This window comes from Silurus meridionalis, chromosome 11, assembly GCF_014805685.1.
Source record: "Silurus meridionalis isolate SWU-2019-XX chromosome 11, ASM1480568v1, whole genome shotgun sequence".
NCBI classification, from domain to species: Eukaryota; Metazoa; Chordata; class Actinopteri; order Siluriformes; family Siluridae; genus Silurus; species Silurus meridionalis.
Genome location: NC_060894.1, coordinates 5537219 through 5553746, shown reverse-complemented (window position 1 = coordinate 5553746; position 16528 = coordinate 5537219). Strand labels below are relative to the sequence as shown.

Sequence of the window (16528 nt, the reverse complement as noted above, 5' to 3'; positions counted from 1 at the left end):
AGACATTCTTACACATTCCCCTCCTTGAAGCCATACATACCTACCAACTCTGTTCCCTTCATCAACATGCTTATTGATGTCTGCTACAATCATCATTCTTTCTTTCTTGGGCGCACTCTCCACCAGTTTATATAACTCACTCCATAACTTTTTTTTATCGTAAATCTCAGAATCTATTTATCTGTGCTTGAAACAGACAAAAATAGTGCACTGGCTTGTGCAATCCTCATGGCTGGCCTTTTTATTTATTCCAGTGAAAATATTTAGTCTTGCCCTGAAGATAACAAACACATTTCCTCACTACCTTGCAGAATATAAGAGCATCCAGCTTTGCTTACATTTGCTCTGAAGTATTGCATGAACTCGTTTTGAGTTATAGGCTGGTCTTAACTGTTACAGGTAGTGCAATACTATTGTGCATCCTCTTTATTGTAGTTGGAATAACCCTGGAGATGGACATTTTTTTCCTCTTGTGTGATATGCATATATATATATATAATATCTTTGTGTAATTTGCATTGATTCATAATTCTGTCCATTGTTACATCTAAGTTGTGACCTAAAGAAAAATCAAGCAAAAGTTAATTAGCAAGTCTCTCATTTAACTCATTTCCTTATAAAAGGGGTATAATAATTATATTTTCAGATGAATATCTTCTTAACACTTTGTTTTTTCTTTAATTTTTTACAGTTTAGTTGGTTAAGTACTTTAATAATAATAATAATAATAATAGTAATAATAATAATAAACATAATAATAATAATAATAATAATTATTATTATTATTAAACAGTACAATTGTAATTATTATTTTCTTTAATGTGTAATTTATTGACAGATTAATATATTCATATATTGACCTATCAGCTAACATATTAGCTAATGCCTGAAAATTATTTTTAAATAGTGGGTGAATACAATGTTTTTTATTAATTAGTTCTATTCCTAAAACATTTGCCTGTAAATGGTTATTTGTGAATAAGCGATAGTAACTAACTATAACATTTACATTTTTATATTTAAATTATTCTAAAATGTAAGTTATTTTCATGTATTTTTAGTTTGATTGTGTATTCATTATTTAGGTTTGTTATAGAATATAATTGAGGAGAATACAACACTGTATTACACAAAAAATACTCTAAGCGTCGCTGTTCACCTACGGAGGAAATTGCAATGACTCTCCACCCATTACGTGTCATTTCAATATAACTCCTGACATCTACAAACGGTGCTGCATTTAGCTTGGGCAAATTTCAAGGAAACAATCGAACAAACAAAAGCAATTACATTTATAACACATTCTGCACATTTAAATGTTGCTAGAATGGACAGGAAGGTCGGATTATTCTTGATTGTATTTGTTCTCGGCTTTGTTTTAATTTTTCTTCACCCTGCCCATGGAGATTTGAGCTACACGGTTCCGGAGGAAACGAAGCGTCAGTACGTGATTGGACATTTAGCAAAGGATCTTAGACTTGATGCTAAACGTTTATCTACTCGTAAAGCTCGGGTGGAGACGGACGACAGCGCGAAACGCTACTGCGACATTAATCTGAGTAGCGGAAATTTGGTCGTGGCGGAAACAATAGACCGAGAGAGACTTTGTGGGTCGAGAATTTCTTGCATTCTGAATTACGAGCTTGTGTTGGAAAATCCTTTTGAAGTGCATCGCATTTCATTGCAGATAGAGGATGTAAACGATAACTCGCCGCTTTTTCCCTACGATCGGATCAGTTTTGAAATTAGAGAGTCGGCTGATAAGGGCGAGCGTTTCCCTTTAGAAGAAGCTCACGACCTGGACATAGGACGTAACGCAGTTCAGGGATATTCTCTTGAAGCAAATGAGCATTTTATTTTAACAGTGAATGAGAACGCGGACGGAGGAAAATCCGCTATTTTGGTCCTGGAGAAAGAGCTCGATCTCGAAAAGCAGAATGATATTAATTTAATTCTTACCGCATTTGATGGCGGAAATCCACCGAAATCAGGGACAGCTGTTATACATGTTACTGTTCTGGATGCAAATGACAATATTCCCGTGTTTAGTGAACCTGTGTACAGAGTGAGTCTAGTTGAAAACGCGCCTGTAGGCACGGAGGTGATTACAGTCACGGCGACTGATGCTGACGAAGGACCCAACGGTGACGTCACTTATGATCTCAGCCGTTTATCTGATAGTTCGGCAAAATTATTTGCTCTTGACAAAATAACTGGACAGATCACAGTGAGTGGGAGCATCGATTATGAAGATGAAAAAAATTATGAAATTAGAATACAGGCCAAAGATGGTCCTGGTCTTGTATCATCTGCTAAAATTATTATAGACATCATTGATGTCAATGACAATGAACCTCGAATTATTCTTAAATTATTAAACGATCCAGTGCCTGAGAACTCTGCAGCAGGCACAGAGGTGGCAATTATTAATGTACAAGACAAAGATTCAGGAGATAATGGACATGTAAATTGCTTTATTCAGAAAAATGTTCCTTTTAAATTAAATCCATCTATCAAAAACTATTATACGTTAGTAACAACAAGCATGCTTGATCGAGAGAAAGAAACAGAATTCAATATAACAATTACTGCAACTGATGGAGGTTCTCCACATTTATTATCAACTATAACCATTCATCTTTCTGTATCAGATATCAATGACAATCCTCCTGTATTTGAGCAGCAGTCATACACTGCATTTGTAATGGAAAATAGTAAAGAAGGAACTTCTGTTACTGCTGTTACTGCAAAAGACCCAGACTGGAGACAGAATGGTACAGTACTGTATTCCCTGGTGCCTAGTGAGATAAATGGTTTTCCAGTTTCCTCATTTTTATCCATTAACTCAGATACTGGAGTGATCCATTCTGTGAGATCATTTGACTATGAAAAGTTCAGAGACTTTAAAGTTCAGGTTGTAGCCAGAGACAATGGTTCTCCTCCACTCAGCAGCAATGTGACTGTGAGTGTGTTCATATCAGATGAGAATGATAATGCTCCACAGATTTTATATCCTGCTCCAGAGGGAAAGTCTTTAATGACTGAGATGGTCCCCAAATCTGCCCTCTCTGGATCTCTGCTCTCCAAAGTGATTGCTGTTGATGCTGACTCTGGACAGAACGCATGGCTGTCATATCAGATCATCAAATCTACTGATCCAGGACTTTTTACTATTGGTCTTCATAGTGGAGAAATCAGGGCTCAGAGGGACATTACTGAATCTGACAGCATGAAACAGAATCTTGTTATCTCAGTGAAAGATAATGGACAACCTCCTCTTTCTGCTACCTGTTCTGTGTATTTACTTATTTCTGATAATCTTGCTGAAGTTCCAGAACTAAAAGACATGACTTATGAGGAGAGCAATTCCAAACTAACTTTTTATTTAATTATTGCGCTGGTTTCTGTCTCCACCTTTTTCCTGACTTTCATTATTCTGATCCTGGCTGTGAGGTTTTGCCACAAGAGAAAACCCAGACTGTTGTTTGATGGAGCAGTGGCCATTCCCAGTGCATATCTCCCTCCCAACTATGCAGAAGTGGAGGGAGCTGGAACTCTCCGCAGTTCGTACAATTATGACACATATCTTACTACAGGCTCACGCACTAGTGACTTCAAGTTCATCACATCTTACAATGACACCACACTTACTGCTGGTGGAACTTTGAAGAAGGTTCAAAATGAGACTTTAGCTGCAAATTTAATTACCCTTAACACAGGAGAAGGAGACGAGGTAAGATTATTTTTTCAATTCTTTTTTTCAATGCTAAAATTCAGTGGCTATAATCTTAATGAATTAATTATGCCTGGTTGTATGGTAACTTGCTCCCTGTAAAAATTGTAAATAAGCTTAATTACTTTCACTGACCATTAATCTTTCTGTGGTTTAAAATATGACCACATTGCTTTTTTTTTTCCTTCACTCTATGTCTTGGTCTCTTGCTTGCTTGTCATTCAAGGGTACACCTTGCGGGTCACTTCATGCCTAACTTTGTTTATTCCATGGTTGTACACAACCCTGTTTGGACTGCAGTGTTTATGAATTGTTATTGCTGATGTTTGTGTGTTGTAGGTACATTTGTCTTTTTCCCACACTGACTTATGACAAATGTACCAGAATTGGTAACAATAACATTGTTTACAGGAGGTTAAAGTGCTTTACATGCATATTAAAGAATATATGGAATTTTTATTTTTTGGAGCGCGTCAGTGAATTTATACAAAAAAAAAAAAAAAGTATTTGTAGAGAAGTGGCTTTACATATATTTAAGGAAGCTTCTGATTATTCTTGCTTTTATTGATTACCTGGTAAATTCATTCCTTTTATGCAAAACATGCATATCAACATATGCATATCAACACATATCAACATATGCATATCAACACATCAAAAACGTTTAGCACAAGTTATGCGAACTGGTGGCTCTCCATGGTGCTGAAATTATTATTATTATTATTATTATTATTATTATTATTATTATTATTATTATTATCATTTTTTTTTTTTTCATTTGTCATTTAGGAAAGCCACACAGTGCAGCACCTTAAAAAATAATCACTTTTTAGAATTTGGTCAAAGTTCAGTTTTTTATTAATTTTTCTTTTTCTTATTTTTTTTTCATTAGACATTTTGTAAGACATTCTTACACATTCCCCTCCTTGAAGCCATACATACCTACCACCTCCTCAACATCTCTGTTCCCTTCATCAACATGCTCATTAATGTCTGCTACAATCATCATTCTTTCTTTCTTGGGCGCATTTTCCACCAGTTTATTTAACTCACTCCATAACTTTTTTTTATCGTAAATCTCAGAATCTATTTATCTGTGCTTGAAACAGACAATAAGAGTGCACTGGCTTGTGCAATCCTCATGGCTGGCCTTTGTATTTATACCAGTGAAAATATTCAGTCTTGCCCTGAAGATAACAAACACATTTGCTTACTACTTTGCAGAACATAAGAGCATTCAGCTTTGCTTACATTTGCTCGGAAGTATTGCATGAACTCATTTTGATTTATAGGCTGGTCTTAACTGTTACAGGTATAGTGCAATACTGTTGTGCATCCTTTTTATTGTAGTTGAAATAACCCTGGAGATATAAATTTTTTTCCTCTTGTGTGTGTATATATATATATATATATATATATATATATATATATATATATATATATATATATATATATATATATATATATCTTTGTGTAATTTGCATTGATTAATAATTATGTCCTTTGTTACATCTATTAATGACCTTATTGTAACTTAGCTTTTCCTGGCATGCCACACATTTAAATTTTGATTGGCTCCACAACCTTTAAATTAAATACGTAACATGAAGTGGTTGAAGTATGAGACTGGCAGTTATTCAGAGCGCTTATAGAAATGTGGGAATTTTGTTGTTTTTGTACGTAAGAGGTGTATAATTTTCTTCTTATAAACATAAAATATTTTTAATGGTAGAACTCATAATGTGTAACAGAGAGCTCAGCATGGTTTTTAAATAGTAAAGCATGTTATACATTCTGTAAAACCGAAAGCTCAACATGTTTTTCAATATATGGTGAAGTAATTTATCGTGCTGTCGTGCATCATTATGTAGAATTCAATGAGAAAAGGTCTAAAAAGCAAAAAAAAAAATGAAGGAACTTAATTTAATGTATAACACAGTTACTCAAATTCTACTTAAGTAAAGTTTTTCTTTTTCGTTTTTTGTCCATTTAAATTCTATTTGACCAGTGTTAAATTAACCACTTTAGACTAATCCTATTCAAAGTTTGGTTAGCCATTAATCCTGATGAAAGTCATAAAAAAAAGAGTATTTGACATTTAAATAACAATATTTTACTTATGATATTTGATGTCTTTGGAGAAGGAACGTGGGTAGAGCTTCTCATAAGTGAGCAGTGTGAGATTCAGAACCGTGTATGTGGACAGCACCAGTACACTACAGACAACTCTGCTACGTTCATTCACGCTCTATGGAGAAAAAAATGAGAGAATAATACACATTTTTCTCTCGTATTTATGCAGTGTTTATTACGACGATCCAAAATTCATACTTGCAGTAAAAACCAAATGCTCAAAGCGTCGCTGTTGACCATCACTTGAAGTCGCTACTAACCCAATAGTGAACATCTGCGTTCGTTATTAAGAGGAAGATATCTTGTTGTAGTCCAGCTGGTTTTTATACCCTCTGCTATTTTTTTTTTCAGAAACATTTAAAAGTTGTGTAAATATTACGTTATAGAATTATCCGGTTAAACAAGTTCAGCTTTTCAAAAAAGGATTTCAGGATGTTTTCAGTACCGTGGTCTTCTTTACCCATGGCACTCCTTTCCTTCATTTTTATTGCCGTCAATGGAGACTTGAGCTACACAGTACCAGAGGAAACGAAGGCACAGTATGTGATTGGAAATACGGCAAAAGATCTCGGAATAGATGCTGCAGAATTAAAATCACGGAAAGCCCGAGTTGAAACGGAGGATAGCAGTAAGCGGTATGTTGATATTAATCTTAATACCGGAGAATTGGTCGTTGCGGAGACAATAGACCGGGAAAAGCTCTGTGACTCGAGAATAAATTGCATCCTGAATTATGAGCTCGTCTTAGAAAATCCGCTAGAGCTACATCGCATTTCTGTGAATATTCGGGATATCAATGACAACGCGCCAATGTTTATTAAGAAGAGAATTAGCTTTGAAATCCACGAGTCCACTGATAAAGGCCAGCGCTTCCGTTTGGATGAAGCTCACGACTATGACATCGGACAAAACGGAGTGAAAGACTATTCGCTTGAAAAGAACAACCATTTTGTTTTGTCTGTGAAAGAAAATAAAAACGGACGGAAATACGCAGAACTTGTGCTGGATAAAGAGCTGGACCGCGAACAGCAGAAAGATGTTGACTTGATTCTTACCGCAGTGGATGGCGGGATTCCTCAGAGATCAGGGACTGCTGTTATACACATCACTGTGCTTGATGCTAATGATAATATTCCGGTATTCACACAGTCTGTATATAAAGTGGTTTTAGCTGAAAACGCACTGATAGGAACAGAAGTCGTTACTGTGAGCGCAGAAGATGCGGATGAAGGAGCAAATGGCGCAGTGACATATGAATTCAGTCACATTGCTCATAAAGCAGCACAATTATTTACTATTCACGAATTTAGTGGACAAATTAAGGTGGCTGGAGATATCGACTATGAGGAGGATAAATATTATGAAATTGGAGTCCAGGCTAAAGATGGATCTGGTTTAGCATCGACTGCGAGTGTCATTATAGATATTAATGATGTCAATGACAATGCTCCTAAAATTGTTCTGAAATCTCTAAATAGTCCTCTACCTGAGAATGTTATTGTAGGCACTGAGGTGGCTATTATAAATGTTCAGGATAAAGATTCAGGAGATAATCGAAAGATACGTTGTGCAATTCAGGGAAATGTTCCTTTCCAATTAAATCCATCAATCAAAAATTATTTTTCACTGGCGACTACAAGCATACTCGATCGAGAGATGGAAGAATATTATAACATAACAATCATTGCTAGTGATGGAGGCTCTCCGCCTTTATCCTCATACATGATCATCCATATAACTTTATCAGATATCAATGACAATCCTCCTGTTTTTGAGCAGCAATCCTACACTGCAAATGTAATGGAAAATAACAAACCAGGAACCTCTGTTACTTCTGTTTCTGCAACAGACCCAGACTGGAGGCAGAATGGTACAGTACTGTATTCTCTGGTGACCAGTGAGATAAACGGTGTTCCAGTTTCCTTATATTTGTCCATTAACTCAGATACTGGAGTGATCCATGCTGTAAGGTCATTTGACTATGAAAAGTTTAGAAACTTCAAAGTCCAGGTTGTAGCCAGAGACAATGGTTCTCCTCCACTCAGCAGCAATGTGAGTGTGTGTGTGTTTATATCAGATGAGAATGATAATGCTCCACAGATATTATACCCTGCTGCAGAGGGAAAGTCTTTAATGACTGAGATGGTTCCAAAATCTGCCCTCTCTGGATCTCTGCTCTCCAAAGTTATTTCTGTAGATGCTGACTCTGGACAGAATGCATGGTTGTCATATCAGATCATGAAGTCTACTGATCCAGGACTTTTCACTATTGGTCTCTATAGTGGAGAGATCAGGGCTCAGAGGGACATTACTGAATCTGACAGCATGAAACAGAACCTTGTTATCTTGGTGAAAGATAATGGACAACCTCCTCTCTCTGCTACCTGTTCTGTATATTTACTTATTTCTGATAATCTTGCTGAAGTTCCAGACCTTAAAGACATGACTTATGAGGAGAACAATTCCAAACTGACTTTTTATTTAATAATTGCACTGGTTACTGTCTCCACCTTCTTTTTGACTTTCATTATTCTGATTCTGGCTGTGAGGTTTTGCCACAGTAGAAAACCCAGACTGTTGTTTAATGGAGCAGTGGCCATTCCCAGTGCATATCTCCCTCCCAACTATGCAGAAGTGGAGGGAGCTGGAACTCTCCGCAGTTCTTACAATTATGACACGTATTTAACTACAGGATCACGCACCAGTGACTTCAAGTTCATCACATCTTATAATGACACCACACTTTCTGCTAGTGGAACCCTGAAGAAGGTTCAAAATGAGAATTTTGCTGCAAGTTTGAATACACTTGACAATACAGGAGAGGAAAACGAGGTAAGATAACTGTTTTCCTTTTGTCTTAGGATATTATTCCAAATTTAGATTTTTTTTGGTTCCTTTCTTCATGTTGATCAAACTGCAACAGCCATTCTTGCCTAATGTCACTTATTTATTTTGCTTTCATTATATGATTGTCAATTGTAGATGCTTTACATTTCTGTACACTGTAAATAGTATCGTTCACATCTACTTAATGAAAATTTTTCCATCTTCAAAATCTAAAAATTAAATAATAATAATAAATATAATGATAAAAACAAAATTATTAATATTAATAATTATTATTAATTATTATTATTATTATTATTATTATTATTATTAAATAGTACAATTGTAATTATTATTTTCTTTAATTAGTTATTTATTGACAAATTAATATACCCTGTATTCATATATTGACCTATTAGCTAACATATTAGCTAATGCCTGAAAATTTCTTTTTAAATAGTGGGTGAATAAAATTTATTTTTTATTAATTAGTTCTATTCCTAAAACATTTGCCTGTGAATGGTTATTTGTGAATAAGCGATTGTAACTAACTATTACATTTACATTTTTATATTCAAATGATTCTAAAATGTACGTTATTTTCATGCATTTAATAGTTTGTTTGTGTATTCATTATTTAGGTTTGTTATAGAATATAATTGAGGAGAATACAACACTGTATTACACAAAAAATACTCTAAGCGTCGCTGTTCACCTACGGAGGAAATTGCAATGACTCTCCACCCATTACGTGTCATTTCAATATAACTCCTGACATCTACAAACGGTGCTGCATTTAGCTTGGGCAAATTTCAAGGAAACAATCGAACAAACAAAAGCAATTACATTTATAACACATTCTGCACATTTAAATGTTGCTAGAATGGACAGGAAGGTCGGATTATTCTTGATTGTATTTGTTCTCGGCTTTATTTTAATTTTTCTTCATCCTGTCCATGGAGACTTGAGCTACACGGTCCCGGAGGAAACGAAGCGTCAGTACGTGATTGGACATTTAGCAAAGGATCTTGGACTTGATGCTAAACGTTTATCTGCTCGTAAAGCTCGGGTGGAGACGGACGACAGCGCGAAACGCTACTGCGACATTAATCTGAGTAGCGGAAATTTGGTCGTGGCGGAAACAATAGACCGAGAGAGACTTTGTGGGTCGCGAATTTCATGCACCCTAAATTACGAGCTTGTGTTGGAAAATCCTTTTGAAGTGCATCGCATTTCATTGCAGATAGAGGATGTAAACGATAACTCTCCCCTTTTTCCAAAAGAACGGATCGGTTTTGAAATTAGAGAGTCGGCTGTTAAGGGCGAGCGTTTCCCTTTAGAAGAAGCTCACGACTTGGATTTAGGACGTAACGCAGTTCAAGGATATTCTCTTGAAGCAAATGAGCATTTTATTTTAACAGTGAATGAGAACGCAGACGGAGGAAAATCCGCTATTTTGGTCCTGGAGAAAGAGCTCGATCGCGAAAAGCAGAATGATATTAATTTAATTCTTACCGCATTTGATGGCGGAAATCCACCGAAATCAGGGACAGCTGTTATACATGTTACTGTTCTGGATGCCAATGACAATATTCCCGTGTTTAGTGAACCTGTGTACAGAGTGAGTCTAGTTGAAAACGCGCCTGTAGGCACGGAGGTGATTACAGTCACGGCGACTGATGCTGACGAAGGACCCAACGGTGACGTCACTTATGAGCTCAGCCGTTTAACAGATAATTCGGCAAAATTATTTGCGCTTGACAAAATAACTGGACAGATCACAGTGAGTGGGAACATCGATTATGAAGATGAAAAATATTATGAAATTAGAGTACAGGCCAAAGATGGTCCTGGTCTTGTATCATCTGCTAAAATTATTATAGACATCATTGATGTCAATGACAATGAACCTCGAATTATTCTTAAATTATTAAACGATCCAGTGCCTGAGAACTCTGCAGCAGGCACTGAGGTGGCAATTATTAATGTACAAGATAAAGATTCAGGAGATAATGGACATGTAAATTGCTTTATTCAGAAAAATGTTCCTTTTAAATTAAATCCATCTATCAAAAACTATTATACATTAGTAACCACAAGCATGCTTGATCGAGAGAAAGAAACAGAATTCAACATAACAATCAGTGCAACTGATGGAGGTTCTCCACCTTTATCATCATCTATAACCATTCATCTTTCTGTATCAGATATCAATGACAATCCTCCTGTATTTGAGCAGCAGTCATACACTGCATATGTAAAGGAAAATAGTAAAGAAGGATCTTTTGTTACTGCTGTTACTGCAACAGACCCAGACTGGAGACAGAATGGTACAGTACTGTATTCCCTGGTGCCTAGTGAGATAAATGGTTTTCCAGTTTCCTCATTTCTATCTATTAACTCAGATACTGGAGTGATCCATTCTGTAAGATCATTTGACTATGAAAAGTTCAGAGACTTCAAAGTCCAGATTGTAGCCAGAGACAATGGTTCTCCTCCACTCAGCAGCAATGTAACTGTGAGTGTGTTTATATCAGATGAGAATGATAATGCTCCACAGATATTATACCCTGCTGCAGAGGGAAAGACTTTAATGACTGAGATAGTCCCTAAATCTGCCCTCTCTGGATCTCTGCTCTCCAAAGTGATCGCTGTGGATGCTGACTCTGGACAGAATGCATGGCTGTCCTATCAGATCATCAAATCTACTGATCCAGGACTTTTTAAAATTGGTCTTCATAGTGGAGAGATCAGGGCTCAGAGGGACATTACTGAATCTGACAGCATGAAACAGAATCTTGTTATCTCAGTAAAAGATAATGGACAACCTCCTCTTTCTGCTACCTGTTCTGTGTATTTACTTATTTCTGATAATCTTGCTGAAGTTCCAGAACTAAAAGACATGACTTATGAGGAGAGTAATTCCAAACTAACTTTTTATTTAATAATTGCGCTGGTTTCAGTCTCTACCTTCTTCCTGACTTTCATTATTTTGATCCTGGCTGTGAGGTTTTGCCACAGGAGAAAACCCAGACTGTTGTTTGATGGAGCAGTGGCCATTCCCAGTGCATATCTCCCTCCCAACTATGCAGAAGTGGAGGGAGCTGGAACTCTCCGCAGTTCTTACAATTATGACACGTATTTAACTACAGGATCACGCACCAGTGACTTCAAGTTCATCACATCTTACAATGACAATACACTTACTGCTGGTGGAACTTTGAAGAAGGTTCAAAATGAGACTTTAGCTGCAAATTTAATTAGCCTTAACACAGGAGAGGGAGATGAGGTAAGATAATTTTTTATATTCTTTTTTTCAATGCTAAAATTCAGTGGCTTTACTCTTAATTAATTAATTATGACTGATTGTTAGGTACCTTGCTCCCTGTAAAAATAAGCTTAATTACTTTCACTGACTATTAATCTTTCTGTGGTTTAAAATATGACCACATTGCTTTTTTTTCTTCACTCTATCTCTTGGTCTCTTGTTTGCTTGTCAAAACAAGGGTACACCTTGCGGGTCACTTCATGCCCAACTCTGTTTATTCCCTACTTGTACACAACCCTGTTTGGACTGCAGTGTTTATGAATTATTACTGCTGATGCTTGTGTGCTGTAGGTACATTTGTCTCTTTCCCACACTGACTTATGACAAATGTACCAGAATTGGTAACAATAACATTGTTTACAGGAGGTTAAAGTGCTACACTTGCCCTTGATTTTTCAGTATCTTTTTAGAAAATTGCAATAAAATACTAATATGTTTAAATTCTAGGGTTCTAGGGAGTTTTTTTTTTTTTTTTTCCCGAAGCATTAATGGTAAATAATATGTGGATATTTTTTTTTGGAGCGTGAATTTATCACAAAAAAAAAAAAATAATAATTTGTAACAAGGTGGCTTTACATATATTTTAGGAAGCTTCTGATTATTCTTGTTTTTTATTGATTACCTGGTGGATTCATTCCTTTTATGCAAAACATGCATATCAACATATGCCTATCAACACATCAAACAATTTTAGCACTGGTGGCTCTCCATGGTGCTGAAATAGAAGCCGAAAGAAAGAAATCTTCTGTCATTTGTCATTTTGGAAAGTCACACAGTGCAGCACCTTAAAAAAGAATCACTTTTAGAATTTGGTCAAAGTGTCAATTTGGTCTGTTTTTTTTTTTTCCTTTATTTTTTTTACATTTGTTTTATTAGGCATTGGACTTCTACAGTGCATTTTATAAAGTATGCTTTAAGGTTTACAAAAACTGTGCATTTATTTGTTTTGTACCATTCCTCAACTCCTGTCAGACCAGTATTCAGAGAAAAACTCAACCACTACTGTTTTTCACTCTGTTGATTACCACTATTTTATTGATCATAGGTGATGCTTTTTGAAAAAAACTGAAAGAGACGAAATCACACGTTTTTAGCTTTATTGGTGTCCTTGTGAATAGCATGCATCAACTCTAAAAACTATTAGAAACTGTTAAAAAAAATAAAGCTATTTATTATTTAAAATGATTTTACGGCCTTGTTCAGGGGTTTGAAATATTATTTATAAATAGATTCTACTTGCAATAAAACAAAATGCTCGACAACTGACGACAACTGGAACACGAGTCACACAAAATAAAATATAATACATCCCTTACGCTAATGAATTGTAAATAATAATTACACATTTTTTTAGTCACATTACTTGGAATTGTGTATTTTAGCTTATGGGATATAGGATTTAGCATGTTTCCAGTTCTTTCATCTTCTCAACTCATTGCGCTTCTTTATTTCATTCTCATTGTTGTTAATGGAGACTTAAGCTAAACAGTACCAGAGGAAACTAATGTGCAGTATCTAATAAAGGAAATTGGAATAGATGGTGCAAAATTTAAAGCATGGGATGCCTGAGTTAAAGTAAAGGAGAGCTGCAAGCGATATGTCAATTTACATTTTAAAACTGGAGAATTGATTGTTTCAAGAAAATAAAATGGTGAAATCTTTGTGGCTTGAGAATAAATTGCATCCTGTATCATGAGAACATTGTAGAAAATCTGATAGATCTACATAATATTGCCAAATGTTTGCGGACACCTGGACTATGGTATATGCTTTTTGAGCATTGCATTCGACATTTCATCACAATTTGCTCTTATAATTCCCTCCACTGTTCTGGGAAGATGTTGCAGTAGATTTTTGAGTGTGCTTATGGACAGTTGTGTTCATCATCCACAAGGGTGTTAGTAATGTCAGCTATGGTATAAGTGAGGAGGCCTGCAGTCAGTGCCTTTCACTATCTTTCTCTCCAAACTTTGTAAACCATATCCTCATGGAGTTTACTTTGTGCACAGGGACAATGTCATGCTGGAACAGGTTTGGGTTTCCAAGTTCAAGTAAACACAAAATTTTATTATACCACATCCGAAGACATCCTATACAATTGTGTGCCTCCATCTTTGTGGTAACAGATTGGAGAAGAACCACATATGGCAGAAAGGGTCAGGTGTCCCAAAACATTTGTGCATACATGTATATATATGTGAATCTTTAGGATACAAATGACAACATGCCAAATAAAGGGCAGCGTTTCCATTTGAATTACATTCACGACATCGGATAGTGACTGCTTATTTGCTAGAAAAGAACTGCTTTTTTTTGTTTGGTAAAGACAATAAAAACAGATAGAAATATGCAGAGCTTGTGCAGATAAAGACTTGATTCTTGCCAGAGTGGATGGTGGGATTCTTCAGAGATCAGGGACGGATTTTATACTCATCACTTTGCTAGATTATAAAGATAATGTTCACACAGCCTGTATATAAACAGTTTTTCTGCAATCTGCTTTATATATATTTTTATTTCTGAACATAAAAACATAACTTATCAGGAAAACAATTCTAAACTGACTTTTTATTTATTCATCACACGGGATTTTCTCTCTACCTTCTTTCTGACTTTTATCACTCTGGTTCTGTGAGGTTTTGCCACAGGAGAAAACCCAGACTGTTGTTTGATGGAGCAGTGGCCATTCCCATGTGTATCTTGTACTCAACTATGCAGAAGTGGAGGGAGCTGGAACTCCACATTTCTTACAATTATGACATATCTTAATAGTGAATTTTGTACCAGTTACTTTATTACCTCTTGTAAAACCACACTTACTAATAGTGGAACTCTGAAGGAGGGTTAAAATCAGACTTTAGCTGCAAGTTTGATTACACTTACGTTGACACCCTGTCTTGATTCATGAGAAAATTTACTTTTATTTATATCTTGTTGAGATCCTGCAACCAGTGTTTGCATTTCCATATTCTTTCTTTTTGGGATTTGCTGATTTTCTTTTATTCATGCATTTCTTTAAATTGTGCATGATGTGGGCTGTGAGTTTGGTCTTTCGAAGTCATCAGATAAAATCTAATTCCAGTTTACTACTGATACAATGCAGTATATTGGAAAGCTGTTGACAGCTCATGAGAGTCAGTTCATTTAAACTGTAATGATCGAAAAATACTCAGAGTTTCGCGCTTTACCTGCAGGAAACATAGTAAACCTCATACCGCCTTTTAAATGTTTTAAATATGTAATCACAGGTTGGTCTAGCAGCAAAGACCATTGCAGCAAGAAGTAACAGTCTTTCATGTTTAACACACACAGACATTGGAAATCTTTTCTGAACACCTAATTTGCAACATATTTTAAAGTCGTGATGATGTCATCAAGCTTCAAATCTATGAAAAATATAATCTTTTCCTGTGTAATATTCGACAATATCATAATTCAAATATTTTATTCAACCAGAGCATCATCTGTGGAGATTTGAGCTAAATGGTAGAGAACAAAACGAAACATCAGTATGCTATTGGAAATATAAAAATTAAATGTAATTAATTAAATACATTTAATTTACTTAATTTTAAATTAAAAATACAGAAGGCCTGAGTAGAATCGGAGGACAGCAGTAAGTGGTATGTTTCTATGAATGTTAACACCTGCAATATCTTTATAAGCGCATATATCTGGAAATTTGTGAGTTCGCTGTTAAATAGCAGTGTTTCCGTCTGGATGTTGCGCACAATTCTGATATTGGACAAAACCGAGTGAATGACAATTGGCTAGAAAAGAACAAACATTTTGTTTTGCCTGTTAAAGAAATAAAAATGGACAGAAATACACAGAGCTTGTGCTGGATAAAAAGCTGAATTGCAAACAGCAGAAAGATTTTGACTTGATTCCTACTGCAGTGTATTGTAGCTTAAAATGCACCAATAGAAACAGAAGTATTTTCTGTGAAAACAGAATATGTAGAAATATTATGAATTTGTAGTCCAGGCTATGGATGGATCTTTTGCCAGTATTATTATATATATTAGTGATGCCAATGACAATGCTACTAAAATTATGCTTAAATCCCTAAATATTCCTCTACCTGAGAATTTTATTGTAAGCATTAAGTTGGCCATTATAAATATTAAGGATAAGGATTCAGGAGCAGTTGTTCAGTTCAGCAAAATGTTCCTTTTGAATTAAATCACCTTCATTCTGACTTTCATTTTTCTAGAATTTACATATACAGAATAATTTTACATATACTGTAAAAATATAAAAATGTTGTCAGGAAAATTCCTTAATTAATTAACTGTATTCGTATAATCTTTAAACATATAAATGCTATCTGTGGAAGGATGATTGTGATTGTAATTACTATATTTGAAAATATATATTCGAATTTATTTATATTTTTACAAAAGCATTTTTTAATATTTAGTGGAGTTTATTTTGTCGTTATTTTTGCAGCATGTAAAAAGTAAAGATTAAAGGGACCGTAATACTGTAATATATAAAAATATACT

At 35.3% G+C, this 16528-nt stretch overlaps 7 protein-coding genes and 1 pseudogene across 8 annotated transcripts in view; all 8 read left to right on the top strand.

Annotated features, from left to right (window-relative positions):
• LOC124393520 overlaps window positions 1-16528 on the top strand; it is a 243501-nt gene that overhangs the window by 72849 nt on the left and 154124 nt on the right.
• The window catches only part of LOC124393334, a 99392-nt pseudogene that overhangs the window by 33323 nt on the left and 49541 nt on the right, over window positions 1-16528 (top strand).
• The window catches only part of LOC124393332 (protocadherin gamma-A12-like), a 94346-nt gene that overhangs the window by 28277 nt on the left and 49541 nt on the right, over window positions 1-16528 (top strand). The window lies entirely within an intron of this gene.
• LOC124393330 (protocadherin beta-16-like) overlaps window positions 1-16528 on the top strand; it is an 88085-nt gene that overhangs the window by 22016 nt on the left and 49541 nt on the right. The window lies entirely within an intron of this gene.
• Window positions 1-16528, top strand: part of LOC124393337 (protocadherin gamma-A12-like) — a 78119-nt gene that overhangs the window by 12050 nt on the left and 49541 nt on the right. The gene's annotated exons all lie outside the window — the stretch shown is intronic.
• Window positions 1-16528, top strand: part of LOC124393331 (putative protocadherin beta-18) — a 69385-nt gene that overhangs the window by 3316 nt on the left and 49541 nt on the right. The gene's annotated exons all lie outside the window — the stretch shown is intronic.
• The window catches only part of LOC124393329 (protocadherin beta-16-like), a 64851-nt gene continuing 49541 nt past the window's right edge, over window positions 1219-16528 (top strand). For both annotated transcript variants that reach the window (XM_046861073.1, XM_046861072.1), the window contains exon 1: window positions 1219-3733. In XM_046861073.1, coding sequence (XP_046717029.1) covers window positions 1328-3733 — 2406 coding nt within the window. In that variant the 5' untranslated portion in view covers window positions 1219-1327. The remainder of the gene's footprint in view (window positions 3734-16528) is intronic.
• LOC124393336 (protocadherin gamma-A3-like) overlaps window positions 9467-16528 on the top strand; it is a 56603-nt gene continuing 49541 nt past the window's right edge. The window contains exon 1 of the mRNA XM_046861078.1: window positions 9467-11981. Coding sequence (XP_046717034.1) covers window positions 9576-11981 — 2406 coding nt within the window. The 5' untranslated portion in view covers window positions 9467-9575. The remainder of the gene's footprint in view (window positions 11982-16528) is intronic.